Source organism: Protopterus annectens, chromosome 3.part0 (genome assembly GCF_019279795.1).
Source record: "Protopterus annectens isolate FY-2018-M chromosome 3.part0, PAN1.0, whole genome shotgun sequence".
NCBI lineage: Eukaryota > Metazoa > Chordata > Ceratodontiformes > Protopteridae > Protopterus > Protopterus annectens.
In genome coordinates this window covers 1505741978-1505764076 of record NC_056731.1, presented here as the reverse complement: position 1 = coordinate 1505764076, position 22099 = coordinate 1505741978, and the positions used below count along the sequence as shown (strand labels likewise).

Sequence of the window (22099 nt, the reverse complement as noted above, 5' to 3'; positions counted from 1 at the left end):
ACTGTCTCACAATCCTTACGTCATGCACCTCCCCCGCCCCCAAAGAACATTAGCTAAGGCAAGACAACTCAGTCCATTGAATACACCACATCTCCTTTTCTATAAGGCCCCTTTTCACTTATTACAAAACCCAGAACTATTCACTTTCCTCAACTTCACTACGAACTTGGTACATCGGCACAAAATGCTCACTTAGCCATGTTCTCATTACTATAACACAAATGACATTGCTATTTACAGACTGATCTCTACAGATCCAATCGGTCCGGCTTGTTAATAATCCTTCCTGATCTGGTCCTCACAACATCACTATGTACCCGGGTTTCCAGGGGAGGGCCATTGCAAGGCGGCAAGGCCTCAACGGTCTTACTTAACACACTTTCCTGACACACCGGAGATGATTCACACTCAGGTATAGGTAAGGGAATCAAATGCACACGGTTTCGCCGCACAGTCCCTTGTGGCACGTCTACCTTAAATGACCTCGGCGAGTAATGTTTTTGATCTACAGTACCTGGGGTCTTCATATCTGTCACCCACACCTGGTCACCGGGCAACACGTCACCCAGCGGCCTTGCCCGATGGTGTCTGTTGTAGTTTGCCGCATTATACACCCTCTTCTCCTCCTCTCTCCCCACAAGCCTACTCCAGTCAGGCAGCACAGGGTCCAACTGCGAAGGGTGAATCGGAAGAGAAGTCCGCAACCGACGTCCCATAAGAAGTTCCGCAGGGCTATATCCATTCTGCAGTGGCGTTGTCCTGTACGCCAGAAGAGCCATGTACGGATCGACACTTTTTTTTAGCAGGTTCTTCACAGTCTGAACCGCCCGTTCTGCCTCCCCGTTACTCTGCGGGAACCTGGGGCTGCTTGTGACATGCTCGAAGCCATAAGCAGTTGCAAAGTCCACAAAAGACCGCCCAGAAAACTGAGGTCCATTATCCGACACGAGGACCTCTGGGATGCCGTGGCGAGCGAAGAAAGACTTTAGGTGGGTGATGACCTCGTTGGATTTGCTGTGTTTCAACAATGCGATCTCAAAAAACCTGGATAAGTAATCTACAGCAAGAAGGTAAGTATTCCCTTTCAGCTCAAATAAATCCGTGCCTACTCTTTGCCATGGTCTGTCAGGACATTCAGTTGGGATGAGGGGCTCAGGATGGTTCCTTCTCTCTGAGATGCACGTCCTGCATCCCAAAACCATGTCATTTATCTGTTGGCTGAGCCCAGGCCACCAGACGGTCTGACAGGCTCTGGCTTTGCACTTCACAATGCCTTGATGCCCCTCATGCAATTTTAACAACACCTCATTACGCATGGCGGATGGGATAACAAGGCGTGAATCTTTTAACAGCAACCCATCTTTCACTGTTAGTGTAGAACGATCTGGCCAGTAGCTCTTCAGTAAGGGTTCCTGGTTCGCATACAGCGGCCACCCCTGACTGCACAGTTCCATAACCCGCACACACACACTGTCTGCTTTCAGCTGGTCCCGTAGTGTCTGGAGGAAAGATGGCTTCACCTGCATGTTTTCCACAATGCTGTTTACGTAGATATCCGTGTCCTCCATTAACTTTGTTTCCTCCAGTGTTAACCTGGTTTTAAGCGGAGAACGTGACAGAACATCTGCCACCCACAGTGATTTCCCTGGAGCGTACTGCACTGTGTATGAGAACTGCATCAGTCTCATCCTGAAGCGTTGGATTCTAGGCGGTAGAAGATCCAGTGCTTGACCTCCAAGCAATGAAACCAGTGGTTTGTGATCAGTTTCTAGACAAAACGATTTGCCTAATAGGTAATCTCTGAAGCGTTCACATGCCCAGGTAGATGCTAGAGCCTCTTTCTCAACTTGGGCATATCGTTGCTCTGTAGGTGAGAGTGACCTTGATGCGTATGCCACAGGTCTCCAGCCGTCCTCCCATTGTTGCTGCAGCACGCTCCCTAACCCAAAGGATGATGCATCCGCAGAAACCTTCGTATCCCTATTCGGGTCGTATACGGCCAAAACTGGAGGGGAGGTGATCGCATCTTTTAAGTCATTGAATGCCTTTTCCCGGTCCCCACCCCAGTACCAGCTGTTCTTCTTTGATAATAAGTCTCTCAGAGCTCTATCCCTTTCAGCCAAATGAGGGATGAACTTTCCCACCTGATTCACCATGCCCAGGAAACTCCTGAGTTCTCCTACTGTAGCAGGGGCTTCCATCTCCGTGATGGACGCGGTCCTCCTTGGGTCTGGGCTTATGCCAGAATCAGTGATGACATGGCCCAAGAAGGTCACTTTGCTCCTCGACAGGTCGCATTTCCCCACATTCAGCGTAATGCCTGCCTCTTCCAGTCTCTTTAATGCCGCATGAAGTCGGGCATCGTGCTCCTCCAGGCAACGACCCCAGACCAGCATGTCGTCCATGTGGCAAATCACACCCTCTAGTCCTTCAATGACCTCTGACATCATGCGTTGAAAGTGTTCGGGTGCAGAGTTAATGCCAAAGGGAAGGCGATTGAAGCAAAAACGCCCAAAGGGGGTTATGAATGTGGTAAGCGCAGCCGACTCCTCTGACAAAGGGATTTGCCAAAATCCCATATTGGCATCCAGTTTACTAAACACCTTTGCCCCGGCAAGCATCCCAAGACTCTGTTCAACCGAGGGCAGCACGAACCTCTCCCTGCATACATATTCATTTAACTTAGTGTAGTCTACACACAGTCTCAGTCTGTTACTGTCTTTCTTTGGAACAACAACCATGCCTGCACACCAGTCAGTAGGTTCCTCCATTCTGGTAACGACACCCAGCATCTCCATCCTCATTAACTCCTCCTTCACTTTCCCCATCAGTGGTAGTGGTATCCTCCTGGGGGTCTTCAGAGAGTAGGGCACCACATTTGGCTGAAGCTTTATGTGGTATTTCCGCTGCACTACCCCCAGCCCAGAGCACAGTTCAGGGTATGAGGTCTTCAAAGACTCCATGGTGATAGTATCAACACGCTTCAGGAGACCCAGCCCCAAAATAGCAGGAAGACCTAAAAGCGGCGTGCGGAGTCCTTTAACAACATACACCTTCTCGCATGTTTGTCTTTGTCCATAACCAAGCTGAAGCTCCAAGAATCCTGTAACCTCCAGTGGCGTCCCTCCAGGACCCAACAAGGGTTTCTCCGGCTGCTGGAGCACAGGAGCATTCTTCCCCCTGAACAAGTTGTCCAGGTCTGACTTGGAAATAACAGTAACATCTGCCCCTGTGTCAAGCTTGAAAGACATAGATGTGCCCTCTATTTGAACCTCCACAATCCAGGAGTGGTTCCCGGAGGAGACAGAACCAAGGAAGAAGCCCTGTTCTCCTCGCTCTCCAAGCTCCTCGTCCTCCTCGATACACTGCACCACCTTAACCTGCCTGCAGACTCGCTGGTAGTGGCCCTTCTTCCCACACGAGCGACATCTTGCAGCAGTCGCCGGGCATAGGAGTTTGTGATGAAATGGGCCCCCACACCTGTAGCACTGCGAAATTGGAGCGTCTTTACTCTTTTGCGCCTGTCGCTGAAAAATCGGTGTCAAGGACTTGCCTCAACCTTTCGAGGTCTTCAGCCGGCGTTTGGTGTCAAGTGGTGTCTGCACAGCATTCACGTTATACTGCAGTGCACTACTGTCGCACCTCAAAGCCGTCTGCTGCTTCTTAACCTCCTCCGACTGTCTGGCCATGTTTACAGCTCTCTCCAAGTCCAGCTCTTTTTCCATCTGCATCCTCTCGGACAGTCTGGTGTCAGCCAAGCCCACAACAATTCTATCTCTTATGAGCTCATCGTGCAGCGTCCCATAACTGCAGTGTTCAGCTAAGGCATGCAATGCAGTAACAAAAGCATCAACAGTCTCATTCAGTTCTTGTTTGCGCATGTTAAATCGTGCACGTTCATAAACAATGTTCTTCTTGACAATAAAAAATCTTTCGAAGCCCTCTTTCACTTTGGCATACTCCTGATGCTCTGCATCGGTTAGCTTGAGGCCTCTCAAGACGTCGTCTGCCTCATCACCCATGCAGTATATCAGGGTGTTCACCTGATTCCCCTCTGGGTTTGAAGATAGATTGCTGGCCTGACGGAACCGTTCAAAACGACGTATCCATCGTGTCCATTCATGAGGTTTGGAGAAATCAAAGGGCTCCGGCGGCTGAATACTAAACGTAGCATTGGGAGCGTTAGCCGCCATGTTAATTCTAGCCCGCGGCTGCCGACCATTCTCTTCGTCCGACATGTCCGCTCACCACGTCACTAGGCCACTCGTACGGTCTTCAGCAAGTGGTCAACAGTCCCAGTCACAGTCACACAGCACTTCTGACACCATGTCGTGTTCTTTTGCTTTAGAAAGAAGACGCAGGACAACTGTGTGCTGTTGCTACCAACTCCAAACTTTATTGACAAGCCAACGCACATGTCCATACATACTGTCTCACAATCCTTACGTCATGCACCTCCCCCGCCCCCAAAGAACATTAGCTAAGGCAAGACAACTCAGTCCATTGAATACACCACACCCTGCTGCCCTGTGTGTATGGCATACAAACATTGCATAAGATGCAAATCACACCAATAGGACTAGGGAAGCTGGTACCTTCATGAGCCTAAAGTGGCCAACACAAAGCAGCTTACCATCAGGTGGAAGAAATGACCTATCAGACAATGCCCTACATAATATCTTAGAGGGCATGGCAGGAACACACAACCACAAAAGTCCAAAAGCAACATAGATAGACCACGGTCACCACCAAAGCACTGGACAACTTTCCTGAAACCTCGATCATTGGCCTGTGAGATATCTGCTATTAGTATACTAGGTATAAATGGCATTAGCAGACAAACTTGAATGGACAGTGGAAAAGTAATTCATAGCAAACTAACTAAAACACTGTGAATGAATGGCAGAAATAAGGCCACAGATATGACACTGAAGGAAAGCAAACAATCAGGTCTGAGGTAGATGGTGGAAATTAAAATGGTAGTGGAATACCCACTGTCAGCTACCTCACTATCAACATATCATCAGTGAGAATCACTGTAGGTATAATGGTTGTGGAAACAGTTTAACTTTCACTGACAAGGTATATGGTACATAATGAAAATCTAAGCTACGTACAATGCATAAAATAATTAGCATCAAAGTCAATAATGGACAATAAAGCAGATCTCTAAAATATGTAGCTATAGCATCAATGGTTATATGTGCATTGATGTTTTGACAGTATTGATCTGTACCCTTGGCAAATTGTCCTGTTATCTTTTATTGCACCAGGAGCTAAAAAATGTGAAACAAAATAAAAAATAAAAATATCTATGACTCACAAGTCCTGTATATGGCTGAAAACATATGTCTGCTTCAGTACAAGAAACCATCAGTCAGGAAATTTTACTATACAACTCTAGTTTACTGGATCTAATCTTCTCTTCTCATCAGCTAAGAAGGTCACAATGACACTTCTTTAAGCCATTATGTCAGTGCTGGCACCACACATCAAAGTGTATGATGCCCATGTCATCATTCACTGCCCTGCAATGCTGTGCTAGACATCAGCTTTGTACTGGGAAATATAATGTGAGTTACATAGCAGATGATTCTGTTGATCCCTGTGAGGTAGGCATTGTAATAATTTGTGTTTTCTTTTTTTTCTGCACCATGTAGGAACTCACACACTCTCAGCACCTTCAAAGGCCATGGCCATTAAACAGGTTTTAATCTAGTTGAAAACTGTTGCAGATTTGTGTTTTGATGCTCATTGTGGGTATCCCACTCTAATGGGTAGCAGGGTGGCTCAATGGTACAAACCATCATATCACGATAGTGTGGAACACAATGGCCTAAAGGTATTAGTGTACCCCCTTTTGGAGCAGCCCCCACCCCCCAATGCCTGCAAAGATTACTAAGAATCCTATGTCACTACAGAAGACTTGGACTGGACCAAACTTTGAGACTTGCTGTCTTCAATGCACACGAATGCTAAGGCTAGAGCCCTATTGCAATGTTCATTCCTTATATGCAGCACATTAAATGCATGATTCGAAATCACTTGCCCTACGTTTGCATCATTAGCATAATTGCCTGTCTATGAGCCTTAAAACTGCATGACAAAATGAGGCAAAGTTGTTCTCATTGTAATACTGAATTTCACCAGTCTACTCACATCACTGACAATATTGCAGGTTTACAACACTGTGGTGTTGTATCACACCTCAGCCATGCTCTCCAAGTTGTGAATCAGTGTCATGGTGATGTTTCTGTGAAACACTACCAAACTCAAATCGCTGGTATACTTTGGATATGAGCAAGATAGGAACTGTGGGGGCTATCTCAATGATTTACAGATGCATTGTACACAATTTCCTGTGTGCTCTACAGGAACTGGCAGTCATTCCCTCCAGGAGAGCTGTTTTGAGTATGTACCTTTAACTCCCAGTGGGTGTGGCTTCAACCTTTAAAAAATTAAGTTATCACCTTACAGCACTAACATAGTTACTGACAGAGGTCATATATCAATGCAATTGTGTTTGCCAGCATGTATGCTTCAAGATAAAATATTCTGATACCTTGTATGTAGCATCGTTTTGGAATTATTAATGCAAATTTGAACAAGCAATATTTGATGCCTAGAGGAGCAGTAGGAGGTAACTGTAGATGCACCTGGAGGCGTCACTCGGATGTAATGAGTTGGAGAAGAAACCCTTCTATATGATGTACTGTAGTCCATGTGGCATAGATGGACCTTACCCAATATCTCCTCATCTCTGCTCCAAACTAATCAAAAATCAGTCTGCAATGTTGTTTTTAAATATTTCCTGTGATTTTGAACTCTGATGTAACTTATAATTTACTGAGTATTGTCTTGTTCTTTTATTATTTATTATTAAATATATTTAAATCTTTTAACTGTAGTTGGTCTGTTTAGAGAAATTTAAGCTCATAGAGTATTTGCATATCTATTTGGTGACACTGTACAGGCCACTCCTAAATAGCCTTGCTCCTGGTCAGACTAATATTTGGATTTATAGTAACATTACAGAGTAAGATTGGACACCCTTTGCTAAGAGCCTTAAAGTAGCTGAAAACAGTTTGTTGGTGCTAGTGAAAACTACCTTATAGTCTGGGCAGAAGGGGGCATAGCTAGTAAACTTGTGACAGCCTTTCCCAGGTGTGTGTGTGTGTGTATGTGTGTGTGTGTGTGTGTGTGTGTGTGTGTGTGTGCGCGTGTTTTTATATAGATCAAATCTCAAGGAGTGTGCGTGTGTCAGCTACTTGGGTAGTGACATAAAGCACTGGCTGGAGAGAGAGGGTACTGGAGATCTTTGTTTGGCCACTCAGCCTAGACCTCAACCATATAGCTGTGCCAGTGGGGAGTCATATTGGGGATCTGTAAAAGAGGGAGAATCCAGCCCCAGACTGATTGTGATCTCTGGTGTTCTTAAGGGAAATTGCACTTTACTGTGTGTGTATTTGTCATCCTCCCAGTGTGTACATTTTCCACTGTTGTCAGTGGTGAGGATTGAGGCTCCTTGATTACTGGGCCGGTGCAGGGGCATCACAATATATACACAAGCAAACGTTCTTTAGTGGAACTATGACTTGGTATTAAAAAATCCTTTTCCCTTATCTAAAGTACATATGGAAACAGAGCAGCAAGGAATCATTTTTTTTCTTTGCAGACGTCATGTCCACTGCTTCAGAGGTGTGGTTATCTAAATTTGCTAATGACAGAAAAATGGGCTGCATTATTTCTTTATACAGAATAGAACAACCCGCAAGTACGGCAGGTGCAAAGGCTCCAAACATACAGCTGCAAAGTCAAAAATAAAGCCAGCACTGCATGTGGAATAGCAACATAAATGTAATGTGTAAAAATACACATAAAGTAAAACTGATAGCACACTAATACAAAAAATAGCTCATAGGTGTAGGGAATAAACCCAAAACCACCTAAAACAAACCGGTTTCGGCCAGAATGCCTTCTTCAGTGAAGTGCCATAACTAATGGGTTAAGCAAACCCTGTTATAAAGACACAAAACCAGCCCACCAAACAATCCCATTGGATCATACATCATTAATTAATAATGTTCATTCAAATGTGGGGAGAACAAACCCCCTAAATTAATTATCCATTTCCTCTCTTTAACATTTAATATGGAGTGCCAACATGATTTATCACTACATTCACCCTTAATACAGTCAATAGTCGTGAACCTGTGGATGGGAGATCGTAGGTTTACCCCGGGAATCATCTCTGGGTCACTGCTGGACAGAGGTACAACAAACTAATGGGCACAGTATTTTTTCATATAAGGGGTGGCGTAAGCCACAATAATTTGGGCTAGGCTTATAAATGCCTTAGGGCAGATAGCCTAGTATAAACCTATGAACCTATGAACCTATGAACATGAAGTATACCTGTGTATGTTTCAAGATGTGTTTGTAAAGTGCATTTGATTGCCTTTTATTCTTAATATCACTGATATGCTCACCTATCTTGAATTTCAAAGGCCGTGACGTCTGCCCACTATAAAAGGCAGAACAAGAACATGTAGCCAAACAGATCACCCAAGGGGTAGTGCAATTGGCAAAAAAACTCAATATTGTACACATTGGGTGTATTTTGGCTGGTGAATTCAGTTGTTTTAAAAACCCTATGACAATGAGAGCAATGCCCACATGCCATACAACCCTTCAAAATATCCCCTGTAAGCGTTCTTTGAACATACAATTCCCTATTGTAACCCGTACCTTTATAATGGAAAAACAGCGATCCTAAAGTGCAGCCCCTACGAAATGAAAAACGACATCTGTCTCCTAAACAGCTAGCAAGTCTCTCGTCCCCCATCAAGATATTCCAATGTCTATTGATCATCCGCATGAAGGCATTGGTATTTCTACTAAAAGTTGTCACTAATCTGATGGGGGAATTGTTCGCCAAAGGTTTCTTATGATAGGTTGGATCTATCCTGATTTGCGACCCAATTACATGCTCTCAGTGTTCCCAGATGGATAACCCCTGTCCTGAAAATGGGAAATGAGATCCTGTTCGTATTGATGATAGGTCTGAGTGTCAGAGCAGATTCTACGACTGTGGAGGAATTGAGAGTTGGGGATGTTCCGAATCACATGTTGTGGGTGGAAACTACTAGCATGGAGGAGTGAATTATACTGTGGAAATGTTCTATGAACCTGGGTATCTAAAGAATTGTCTGGCTTATGACTAACCAGAACATGCAGGAAAGTAATCTGGGTTTTGTTGAACCTGACTTTAAACTCAATACCCCATTTATTTTCATTGAGATAAGTCACAAACTCCTCCAGATAAGTAACATCCGATTTCCACACAAACCAACAATCATCGAGGTAATGCCTCCAGATGTCTATATCGTCAATAAACAGATTGTGGCTGGAGTTATAAATTAACTCCTCCTCTAAGTATGCCATAAATAGATCCACATATATGAGTGCGAAAGAAGCACCCATTGCTGTCCCCTGTATCTGTAAAAACATTGGTCTTGGAAGTAGATAACATTTTTAGTCAATATGTGTTCTGTTAGGCAAACTAAGAACATGTTCAACCCAGGTCTATAGAGTTCCGATACATCCAGCCAATGTTGCAGGGCAATCAACCCAGCCCAATATGGGATGTTGGTATAAAGGGACGTAACATCCAGGTTGCACAGAAGCCAATCAGCTTCCAACAGTGAATCAAATAAAACCCTCAAGAATTGTGTTGTGTCTTGAATGCGTGACCTAACCAGGGGCAATAATGGTTTCAAATAGTAAGTTAAATATTCTGAAAGGGGTTCAGTAAGAGAGCCATTACCTGACACTATAGGTCTACCAGGTGGACAGACAGGATCCTTATGTATCTTCGGTAAAAGATAAAGATGTTGTTTTTTGGGTGTCTGAACAGTCAGTTGTGTCAGGTCTGAATTAGTAATAATACCCTCTTCATTGGCTTCCCTTAAAAAGGCATCAATAGCCAATTTGAACCCCTTAGTGGGATCCAAAGGCATCCAAGTATAGTACCTACAATCACTAAGTTGTTTAATGGCCTCGGCCTGGTAAGAGGCCAAATCTTGAACCACTACAGCCCCTCCTTTATCTGCTGATGAAATCACAATCTTCTTATTATTCTTGAGTTTATCAGTACACAGCATCTCATCACGGGTAATATTGTTGGAAAAAGAAAAATCATTAAACTTATTGAAATGAAGATCTTTGAGAACATTATATAAAAAATAGAAACAGTAGATGACATGGGAGGCATGAAAGTAGATCTTTGAAATTTAAAGCCAACAGTTGTATTAGGCACACTATCTTCAAAAAATAATCTAAGGTTTAACAATCTACAAAAATCCGTAGCATCTTTGGCGAAAGAATGTTCAGGGACAAAAAAGCAGAGCACAAAATTTATACCTTTATTCAAGACATTAATTTCTGATTCAGATAGGGCCACTAACGATATATTGTGTACATTCATACACAAAACTAGTGTTGCTTCATCAGTTTGAGTAATCCCTCTAGACTGCTTATGGGATTTGTGCTTCCTCCCCTCTCTGTGAATCCTGGCCCTAAAGGGTGTCCCAGATTACTTCTTTTTGCATCAGGTAAGTCGACTGTTTGGTATGCATCCACCTCTGTATTTGAGGAGGATTCATCCCCAAAGGTGTAGCTTGGGGTATCCCTATTCTTCCTCAAAATGGATTTGGGTCTTTTCCTCTTAAACATGGGGGGTTTCCTATCAGGAAGGTTAAACTTCACATTTTTGGGGTAATCAAAGGGTTTACCTCTTTCATAATCCCCTAAGTCCCTGCTAAACTTCTTAGTTTTTTTTGTCTCTAAGGGTCTGTACCAAATCCAAAAGATCATTGCTCAACTGATTCAAACAAGATTTATAGCAAGGTAAAGATTCAAAGGCTAATGCTTCTGAACATAGAGATTCAACAGTCTGGGTGTCTTGTTGGACTGTGCATTCATAAAATGATGCTAGTGCATTAACAAAGCACATAGAAGCATGTTGCTGGACCTGTGCTCATTGTTCGGCTAATGGGTCATCCACATTATGAACAAGTGGTTGTATTTTAACCCTCAATCCCCTAGGGGTGATCTGCTTATGTTGGTAGGCCTTGAAAAGTCTCAAGTGCCAAACATTAGTTCTAAGGTGTTTCATGCCTTTGGTGAGCTTAGAAAATGTGCCATTGCAAAGACTAATAGGATCATTATCTATAGGGCCCGAGCCCATATGGTCATTGCCTGATCCTAAACCAAATACCTCCAAATCGTCTCTATCCAATGATAGACTCTGAATAAGGGAAGCCAACTCCATGACTAGTAAAGAATACAACAATTCTCTGTAACAAGATTACCTAAATAACAAATCTATACACCATCTGATGTAGGACCACTAGCATCAGCTGGGAAGGTTTGGATAGATTAGGCAGTGTATCCCCTAAAACATATAGGTGAAAGAAACCAACCATAAATAATAATTATGGTCACTGAATTCCACAACCCAAAGTAACAATAGTTGAAGCCAGTCATGTACTTAAGACAAAAAAATCATATACTGAGACTATTAAACCAGAAAAACTGGATATTCTGGAGAACGGGCCAACACTACAGTTCAAAACATGGTATCCAATGGGTATAATACCCATATAGTGGTGTACAAAGACACTTGACCAATCAGGTGAAAACTGATACCATAAGTAGCTCATATGTACAGTGTAACCAGCATATAGTGACCACAATGCTACGTATCAGTAAACTTAATACCAATAATATATCACACAACCATCTCAATATGGCTGGCCAATATGGAAATTCAGCCCAACCACTGCAAGTTCTGATACAATGATAGCCCTTGTGGTACAAGCGAAATAACATAAAGATCTATCGCATCCAGTACATGATGCTATGTATCAAAATCAACCCCAAAGAATTGGTCAACCAGATAAACCAAAATAATACACAAGAATTTCAATGTACTGTGGTCCCCTCCTACATATATTCAAGCTATATTATAATACAAAAACCAAAAAAATTTAGCCTAAAATACTGTGACGCTAGGTGTGGAAAACCAATCCAAGGTATAAATCTAGCCCAAACTAATCCAAACTGAGAAAAGCTAACTGACACCCAAAACTCTTATATATACACACAAAAGAGAAGTGACACCAATCAAACCAGGTCTAATAAGGAACCTCCAATTAGTAGAGCTGGTATCTAAATACTAAAATAGAACCAACCTATAGAAGATTATGTGCAGGTACCGTTATATAAGTACTAAGGATAAGTTTTCAATCTCCAGGAGCCAAAAAAACAAACTAAATGCAGTTTAGTATGGTGCAACAAACATAATACATCTAGAAATTATGATATCCGAGACCCAATAGTATTCCTAATTGCACATGTTAAACGATTGTCCAATAGTATTATATAGTTCACCCTAGCAAAAATGTTAAATTACCTATATATGAAAAATAAGCTGAAAAATAAGCTAGACGAACCATATAATTACATTACTGGTCCCGTATGTTGTTATATCAATAGTTTTTGGCAAGAAAAAAAAACAAAAATGGAACAAAATAGCAGATAATAACCCCCATTTCACAATGCCTAGATATTTGGATGCACACAAATGGTCCCCATAAAAGTTAGATACCTAGTCCAAAAATGAGAGTCATCTCTATATAAACATAAGCAAATCACATAAAATAGGTACATAACAAGTCCCGTATAGCCTATAGTCAATAGTTTGGCAAACCAGATTCCGTAGAAACTCAAATATTAACAAGATAGTTCCCGGATGTCGACGGCCATTACTCAATGTAATGGGAACCAACGAATCCAAAGATTGTAATGTCCACGAATACTCTCTAAACATAGATGTTCGATACTTTGTCCAGCACACAGGCCCCTCGATGTAAAGATAGCGATGTTTGAAATGCATAACATGCAACAGATGTCAGTCCAATAAATGTTGCCTCACCAAGTATCCAAAATTATTAGAGATAGATCAGACAATAAAAAAAAAAAAAATGTAGACATCATACAAACACAGCACATGCCCAATGAATTAATACCCCAAATTATCAACAGACAGGGAAAGCACCAGCTTCAAAAAAAATCCACGCAGTGTTGCAAACCCAAAGCTCAAACTAACATGCCTAGGTAGAGTCTAATATATAGGCCTAAGTACCAATTACAGTACTGATGTCCAGCCACTAAATGACAAAATGATGCATAAATGCTATCTCAACACCAACGGGTAAAAAAAATAAAGTAAAGTCCAAAGGTGTTTGCGAATTTAATCACCAGGCCCTTGACAATCAGCGACAAGGCAAAAATTACTCACAATGCCTATCCACATATCTCTGTAAAAAGATGCTGTAGATATACTCCAAAAATGAAAAGTTCCAAATAATAATAATAGTGGAAATGGAAAAAGCCCCTACTAGGTTGGTGGATGCATACCACACAGTCGCCAACAGCAGGAACCAAATCCAAATACAGAATAGAACAACCCGCAAGTACGGCAGGTGCAAAGGCTCCAAACATACAGCTGCAAAGTCAAAAATAAAGCCAGCACCGCATGTGGAATAGCAACATAAATTTAATGTGTAAAAATACACATAAAGTAAAACTAATAGCACATTAATACAAAAAATAGCTCATAGGTGTAGGGAATAAACCCAAAACCACCTAAACCAAACCGGTTTTGGTCAGAATGCCTTCTTCAGTGAAGTGCCATAACTAATGGGTTAAGCAAACCCTCTTATAAAGACACAAAACCAGCCCACCAAACAATCCCATTGGCTCATACATCATTAATTAATAATGTTCATTGAAACATGGGGAGAACAAACCCCCCCCCAAATTAATTATTCATTTCCTCTCTTTAACATTTAATATGGAGTGCCAACATGATTTATCACTACATTCACCCTTAATACAGTCAATAGTCATTAACTTGACTTTGGTTTAGGTGGTTTTGGGTTTATTCCCTACAGCTATAAGCTATTTTTTGTATTAATGTGCTATTAGTTTTACTTTACGTGTATTTTTACACATTAAATGTATGTTGCTATTCCACATGCGGTGCTGGTTTTATTTTTGACTCTGCATTGTTCCTTTACCTGAAAGTACCATTGTCCTACAAAAAGGACTTGATTATGCACCTTTCAAGTACATAGCTATTAGGCTCAGACACTATGCAAATGCACTATGCAAAGAAATGCAGTATAGTATTGTTAAAAAAAATCCTACTCCTTCTGTTGTAAATGATATTACCCTTCTGACAGATAGGGTCATAGAATATCTCGACATCTCATTCACAAACAATCAACATGTCTGTGCAGTAGACAGGAAATCCTTTGCTCTGTCCCAATTAATATATAAGGTATTTTCCCCATATCCAAATGCATCATCATGCCAACTTCCTTCTCCCTTAATAGGCCTGTCATTGAATACAGTGCCCCTTTCAGCATGCTCAAGTCTAAACATGAAGCCCGATTTCAGACTTAATGTAGTGTTGCATTACTATTGTTTTCACCACATGATGCATGTATCCAGCCTTGTGTGCTAAAGACAGCAAAGAATAATTTGAAGAACCAGTTAATGTTGTCTCAGTTGCAGCATAACATTAATGGATATAGATTTTTCATGAAAAGTCTTCATAGGCAGTTACTAGGCATGTGGTCCAATAGATCAGTGATCAGCATAGTCCAGCTTCTGAATAGCTGGAAATCACTGTACGCATAAGAGACACACAACCTTAATCCTCTGTACTAACTGCCAGAATAAAACACACCTACTCTGGGTTTTGAGTCCATAGTGTTAATGTTCAAGAATTTGCATGTCATCGTTGCATAGGGCCCTTGATAATCTTTTTGGTATCATTACAATTTTAGTATAGATGCTGCCAAAGCAGTTAAAAATAACAAACATGTCCATAACAGGATTCTCTTTACAATGTAACAGGTCAAAGGCAAAATTTGCAAGTAGAAAACCTTCCATCGATGCCTTCTAAGATCATTAACAGTGCATATGGTTTTGTTTTGTGATAGTCTGATAGTTATAATCATTTACTATACCTGTCCTTTAAGGAACTTTTTAGAATTTCTTGATCGGAAAAGCATTCTGGATCCAGTGTCTCCTTTTTCACCATAAATAGAAATGTAAATGGTTGCTTCAGTTCCGGCATTCCAGAGATCTCCAGTCACTACAATAACTTCATAAACAGTCGCTAGAGAGAGAAAATAGCAGATAAAATGACACTAAAATTAGTGAGTTTCACAAGGCTCATATCAGCAACATAATTTCAACTTTATGATTGTTGAGAAAAAGTGCAGAATATTATTAAATTCATGATACGATGACAGAAGGAAGATGGGAAAATAATCTTTATTACATTACTGATATGGCTGGTTATCAAAAGCCGTAATATTGAAAAATAAAAACATTTATTGTTGTTGGATGTCGTTGGGCAGAAGACATTTAGATTAACAAAACTACTGATTTGCCTAACCAATATAATCAGCACAGGGTTCAGTGAGATTCACATTTTGATGCAAGGTGAGAGGATAATGCTTTTTTTTTTCAATGAAATTATGCTCATTAGAAAGTTTTATGTATTGCAGATATTAGTAAGCCAACTACAGACTATCATGAGTTACAAGTTGCCATATATTTTCGTTAGCATCACATCAAACTTAATGAGGCAGCAGCAATGACACTTTTGAACTGCCACGTCAATTTTGGATGAAATTAAATGTAAACAAAAAAGTAATCACATGAAAATATCATTTTATAGTAAAATTATTTTAAAAAGTGAAGCTAAATCTCTTGCGGGTGTAGCTTGTTAATCTGACATACATAGATGCAGATCTGAAAGGATGGTAGGCAGAAAAAATAATTTTAGCTTACTTTTCATGAAAATGTTATATCATGTTGATAGAGATTACAACAAACGTATTTTCTTGTCAACATTTTTATATGAAAATTTCACTGCAAACTCTTCAAAATGTGAAAGAAAAAAATTACTGATAATGTCATAATGTAGCATGAGCTGGCAAAAGAGAACAGAGCGAGCAGGATATGAAGGCACTGTAGGTCCACATGGGTGAGGCAACAGGAATAAAGAAGGAGAGGTCGTTCTAGACTTCTATCTGGCAAATGCCTTGATGGTAGCCAGCACATGGCTCAGAGAGACAGTCACAATATCACATACAAATGTGGCCAACATGCATCTCAGGTAGACTTCCTCCTAGTGAGGAAAGGGCAGTGGAGTAGAATCACCAGTTATAGAGTCAATCACAGTGAAACAGTCAGCCCACAGCATAAACCACTGGTTGCCACAATCAGCTGCAAGCAGTGGTCAGAGAAGGCTCTAAATGGGTGTCACACTGCAAATCCTACAAGAACTAATCAGGGCAACCGTAATTTGAATGACTTTCTTAATTTTAATTATGACTTTAATATTGAAAACGGAAAAAGTGTCATCACTACAGTCCCCCACACAAAATATGAGGGTAACACTAACAAAGGTACTTTAAAAGAAATGATTCATACCCTCGGGAACAAACTGGGGGCAATAAAAGGGATTAAACTTGACAATGCATATTTACAAAAATGTTTTTTTTTTGAAAATTGTACCAGTTGGTTTGAGATTTTGTAAGGTGCCAATGGGTATTTATATAAATGAACAAAGTCGGAAAGAATTTAATGCATTTTTTGATATGTTTGGTATCAAGTACATGAAGTTAATTATTAAGTATAATGATGAAAAGTTATGTCTATTGCTAGATGAAGTGGAAAAGATGAATGAGGTTATAGTAAATGATTTGTTATTTTCTGAATGGCAAAGATTGTATGATAAACAGTTTGTTATTGCAGACAACAAAACAGAGAAAATATTTAAAAAGAAGTGTAAAAAGATGCAGAGGGCAATGGAACAACATAGAACACAAAAAGTTTACGAGTGGGGAGAAACTTGTACGAATAATATGCCTAGGTAGGATAATCATCAAAAAGATGAGGGTAACAAATATCCCCAAACAAAATATTATAACAACAGTAGAAACGAGGTACACAAACCAAATTTTCGGAAGGGTTGGCCACATTGGAAATACCCCCAGGAACGGGGGGATTGGGACAGAGATTGGGGGGGGAACCACACCAATCTTACGGACCATACAGATGACACAAACCATACAGGAGCAACATACACCAAATGAGGGATTATCAGAGGAGACAATGAAAACAGGTACAACAAGCGAGGATACCACACCAGTCATTATAAACAGAGAAGGAGTGGTATATAGCTTAGGTAACTTTAACATTTTTAACTACACTAACTTTAAGTTGGAATGACAGCACTTTCAATTATTGTCCAAAGGTATGAAATATATACCCAAGACATTTTTTAATATTTTTGACAATTTGACGGGATTCAAGTTGTTTTTGAGGAAACTCAACTTAGCAATATTTTTTAAGGACAAAGCTTCTAACCTCAGTATTGAAGTGTGTAATAAAACAAATAGTTTATGCAAAAAGAAGAGTACTTTTGTTCCTCTCACACATCCTAGCATTGCCATATATGAAAAAGTAGTTACTAGGGAATTTTATAAGTTGCAACATAATTGCAAAGGTATGAAAATTAGGAATAACCTTACCTGAGAAGAATTCAAAGCATTACAGCAACTTAAAAATGACCATAGTATTAGGGTTATGAAACCCGACTAGGGTGGAGGTGTGGTATTATATGACTCTTTGGAATATGTGAACAAAATGTATGATATTTTACTACAAACAGGTAACTATGAAGTCGTATCCTTGAATGAGATCAATATCGCATATAGGCGAATAGATATGCATTTGGAAGAATATTTCTTGGAAGACAGGATCATCAAAGATATGTACAACTATATGAAGGTAGAGTTTCCCCACATTAACCACCAATTATAGGTATCCCTAAGATACACAAAAATATCCAAAATCCCCCAGTTCGGCATATAATATCAGGAAGTAAGTCCAAGACATTCCCTATAGGCAAAATGATTGATAGGAGGTTAAAACACATTTATTGGAATGCTCCACATATTATAAAAGATTCATGGGATTTCCAAAGTAGTTTAACACCTACTATATGGAAAAGGGAACTTATATATATATATATATATATATATATATATATATATATATATATATATAAAAAACCAGAAAAACGGAGGATGCAAGCGAACTAGTAAACCAACAAAGCACCCTGAATCACTGCTAGATTAGGCACACTGTTTATTAAGCCGAATAGTTCACTGAAACACACACAGTAACGCTGAAAATAATGCCTATACGTTTTCGTCAAAAACTTCGTCAGATAATGAAAATACATTCAAGAAACCACTTATATACTCATCAGACTGTTTGAATTAACCAATGAAAATACTTTGAATAAACTTTGAATGAATAAATACATTAAAATGTAATTTTAAAAATATATATGTGTAAAACCCTATTGCACATGTAATTTGTTGTAAAAATCACAATAAATTCCTTTTTAAAACCACTTATTGCAAATACTACCTAATAACAAAAATATGTCTAAGACAAGTATAAATTCACATATAAATAGATGTATGTAAAAATATATAAAAACACAGTGTAATAGTTCCCTCTACTGGCCATCTATTTTACTACACACAACTCTCACAGTTTTGCAGATCTCATTTTTAATACAGGGGTGAGGGAGATCATGTCATTTAAACCAGGGGTCTTACTGGCTTCCAATACAATTTGCCAGTATAATTCCCTGTATTCCACCAAGGTCTCCCACATCCCACCCCTAGGGTCTTTAGGTACAACTTCTAGTATAAAAAAATTGAAATTCTGCTTCCAAACATACTTTAGTGTGTTTATACAAAGAATTTGTGTCACATTTAGTTCGAATATCATAGGTATGCTCATAAATTCTTTGTTTAATTTTTCTTTCGCTCTTACCTACATAAAAGGCATCACATTTTTTACATAAACCTAAATATATGATCCCTTTAGTGCAACAATTTGCAAAGGTTTTTAGAGTCAATTTTTTATTATTCCTAGCCCGCAAATTAATGGAGTCTCCTGTAATAAGATAAGAGCAATAACTGCATGAACCACATTTGTGTACACCAGCCCTTTTATTACTGTCTATAACAGGAAAATTCTTTTTACTACCTCTTTCAAAAATGTCTTTTAGGCTATTACCTTTCCTATATATGTATTTTATGTCACTTTGAAAAATTTGACTCAAATCAGAAATCTTTGAAAAGTTGTTCCACTCTTTATTAAAAATTCTTCTTATCATTCCCGCTTGTCCATCATATGTAGTGATAATACCTGAGGTGTAATCATCTTTTAAACCACCCATATTGGTATTATACACATACTGAGTTTCACTATTTTCTATTTTGCCCAATATGGAAGCAAACCTGCCCTTCCTACCCTCCATGACTTCCTTAGAGATACTATCAATAAGTTCTTCTGGATAGCCTCTATTCAAAAACATACTTTTCAAATTCTTACATTCATTGATGTACCAAAGATCATCAGAGGTCATCCTACACAACCGCACAAATTGCCCCTTAATGACACTTCTTTTTTGGTGTGGCGGGTGTGAACTCAGGTAATGTAGGTAGGAATTTGAGAAGGTTTCTTTTCTAAAAATTCTAGATTTGAAACCTTCTCCTGTTTTCACAATATTTACATCTAGATATTTTAGTTCTTCTGCTGTGAAATTGTATGTAAATCTCAAAAATTCGGTGGTACCATTTAAATATTCAACAAAATTCACAAATTCGTCCTCAGTACCCTTCCACAAAAAGCACAGGTCGTCCAGGAATCTACAATATAACTTCCACTTATTCTTGTATTCAGAGTTCAAAACAAATCTATTCTCCCAATATGCCATTATAATGTTGGCATATGTGGGCGCACAATGTGCCCCCATTGCCACACCATTGATTTGTTTGAAATACTCGCCTTGAAAAAAGATGAAATTGTTTTTTAACACAATATCCATCAATAATAACACAGTTCTGAAGTCATTTTGTTTCAAAAGTTTAGAATCTACTAGCATTTCTTCAAACCATTCCAAACCTGTGTCATGAGGTATGCTTGTGAACAAGTCAATTACATCCAGAGTGCCAAAACCCTTTGTTTCTCCAACCAGGGAATCATTCAGATTCCTTAAAAATTGCCAGGAATCCCTTAAAATAACAGAATTGTTGCTGACAAGCTTTTTTACTTTCAGGTCTATGAACTTTGCTAGAGGTGCTGTAACCGAACCTTCGGATGAAACTATTACCCTCAAAGGCGGATTATTTACATCTTTATGCACCTTCAGTATCCCACAAATGGAGGGTATTCTCGGTTTTTCCACATGTAAGTATCTAAATGTACTCAGATCTATAACCCCATCTAATAGTAAATCATTTAAAATAACATAAATTTTCTTGTACGCAATATTTATTTCGTTAATAGATATTCTGGTGTACTTTGTGGTGTCGTTTAAAATTTCAAACATTTTACTCTCATACATTATGTGGTCCATCAGTACAACTCCCCCACCCTTGTCAGGCTTTATAATTCTTATGTTCTTATTTTCACTTAGTAACTTTAAAATATCCTGTTCAGGACCAGTTAAATTTGAATGCACCATTTGACTACCCAGGGTTTTCCTCAGCTCCTGCTCCAATCCTAGTTCAAAATTTCTGAGCTGAGGGTGTAATGGGGGATTATAAGTACTTTTACGGGCCAGTTGCTCATTGTTAAAATTAAAACCTTTACCTTTAAATATCAGTTCAAGGTTTTTATTCCTAATAAAAAGTTTGATATCTATTAATAATTTAAAGATATTAGTTCTTTCTTTAGGGATGAAACCAAAACCTTTTGTAAGTAATTCAAAATAATTGGTGTTTATTGTAACATCAGAATAGTTAAAAATGTTAAAATCATTATATGTATATTTAAAACCATCATTGATTATTGTTCCCAAACTGGTCGTCTCCTCACTTGAGCTCCCCAGTTCCTGATTTTGTAGTTTTTTGAATTGTAACTAACAGGTTCCTTGTACATAAGCCTCTCTGACTTTCTTAGAGGCGGAAATGCAGTTTCATAATCATCTTCCAGGGGTAGTTCATTATCAAGATTATCATTATTAACTTTTTCGTAATAACTTCTGCTGTTCCTTACCCAATTCTTAGGCTTCGGGTACTGTTTTTTAGCTTTATATTCATTGGTATCCCTATCTATTTTGTTCAATTTCCTATTTTTAACCTCTAAACATTTAGTTTCTAAGTTATCTAATAATTTATGATACTTGAGTCTCTCCTCTTCCACTGTGAATAATAAATCATTGGTTATGTCCCGGTTAATACATTCAACAATTCCTTGCAGTTTCTTTATTTCTACTTCGTTGTTCCTTATAATGGCCCTCATTATTTCAAATCCACAGTTGTCAAAGGCTTCTATTAATTGGTAATAAAACTCTGTACCTTCCACAACTTTGTTTGGGTACTTTCATACCCTAAGCCCTTTAGGCACAATTTTCTGCTCTAAACAATACTTTAAATAAGTGTTATCCATCTCAAGCATTTTACATTTGTATAAAAAATAGTCCAAGTCATCCAACTTTTGCACAAATGTGCCTTTACAATTGTCAGTGTCTTTGGTGGCAAAATCAAATACAACATTAAAAATGTCATTAAATTGTCTTCCAGTACCTGTTGAATTAGCATTAACACCAGGGCCATTACGAGACCCCTCGCACACAGGATTGCCACTATTTGGTTGCTGGGACTGTCCGCGATTAGTTTCATCCAAAAAAACCCACGGGAACCCATCAAGACTACTGGATTCAGTTCCGTTTCGCACTTCAGTGTCTCTACTTTCATTTTCCTCACCAACGGCTCGTCTCTCTCGCATATCCAAACGCCGTGGTACTTCCTGGTTTCCTGGGATAGCAAAGGTCGTCAGAAATGTAGCCATGGATTGGCTAACTGGTGTCAAAAGCCCCACAAGTTGAGTGAGCTGCCCGATAAGCTTCCTGAGCTCGCCG

At 39.5% G+C, this 22099-nt stretch overlaps 1 protein-coding gene and 1 non-coding gene across 2 annotated transcripts in view; both read right to left on the bottom strand.

Moving 5' to 3' along the window:
- RP1 (RP1 axonemal microtubule associated) overlaps positions 1-22099 on the bottom strand; it is a 652673-nt gene that overhangs the window by 236269 nt on the left and 394305 nt on the right. The window contains exon 6 of the mRNA XM_044065894.1: positions 15102-15253. Within this exon, the coding sequence (XP_043921829.1) occupies positions 15102-15253 (152 nt within the window). The remainder of the gene's footprint in view (positions 1-15101; positions 15254-22099) is intronic.
- On the bottom strand, positions 14836-14938 carry LOC122797474. Its single transcript, XR_006364154.1, has one exon. It is a non-coding gene; the product is annotated as a U6 spliceosomal RNA (small nuclear RNA).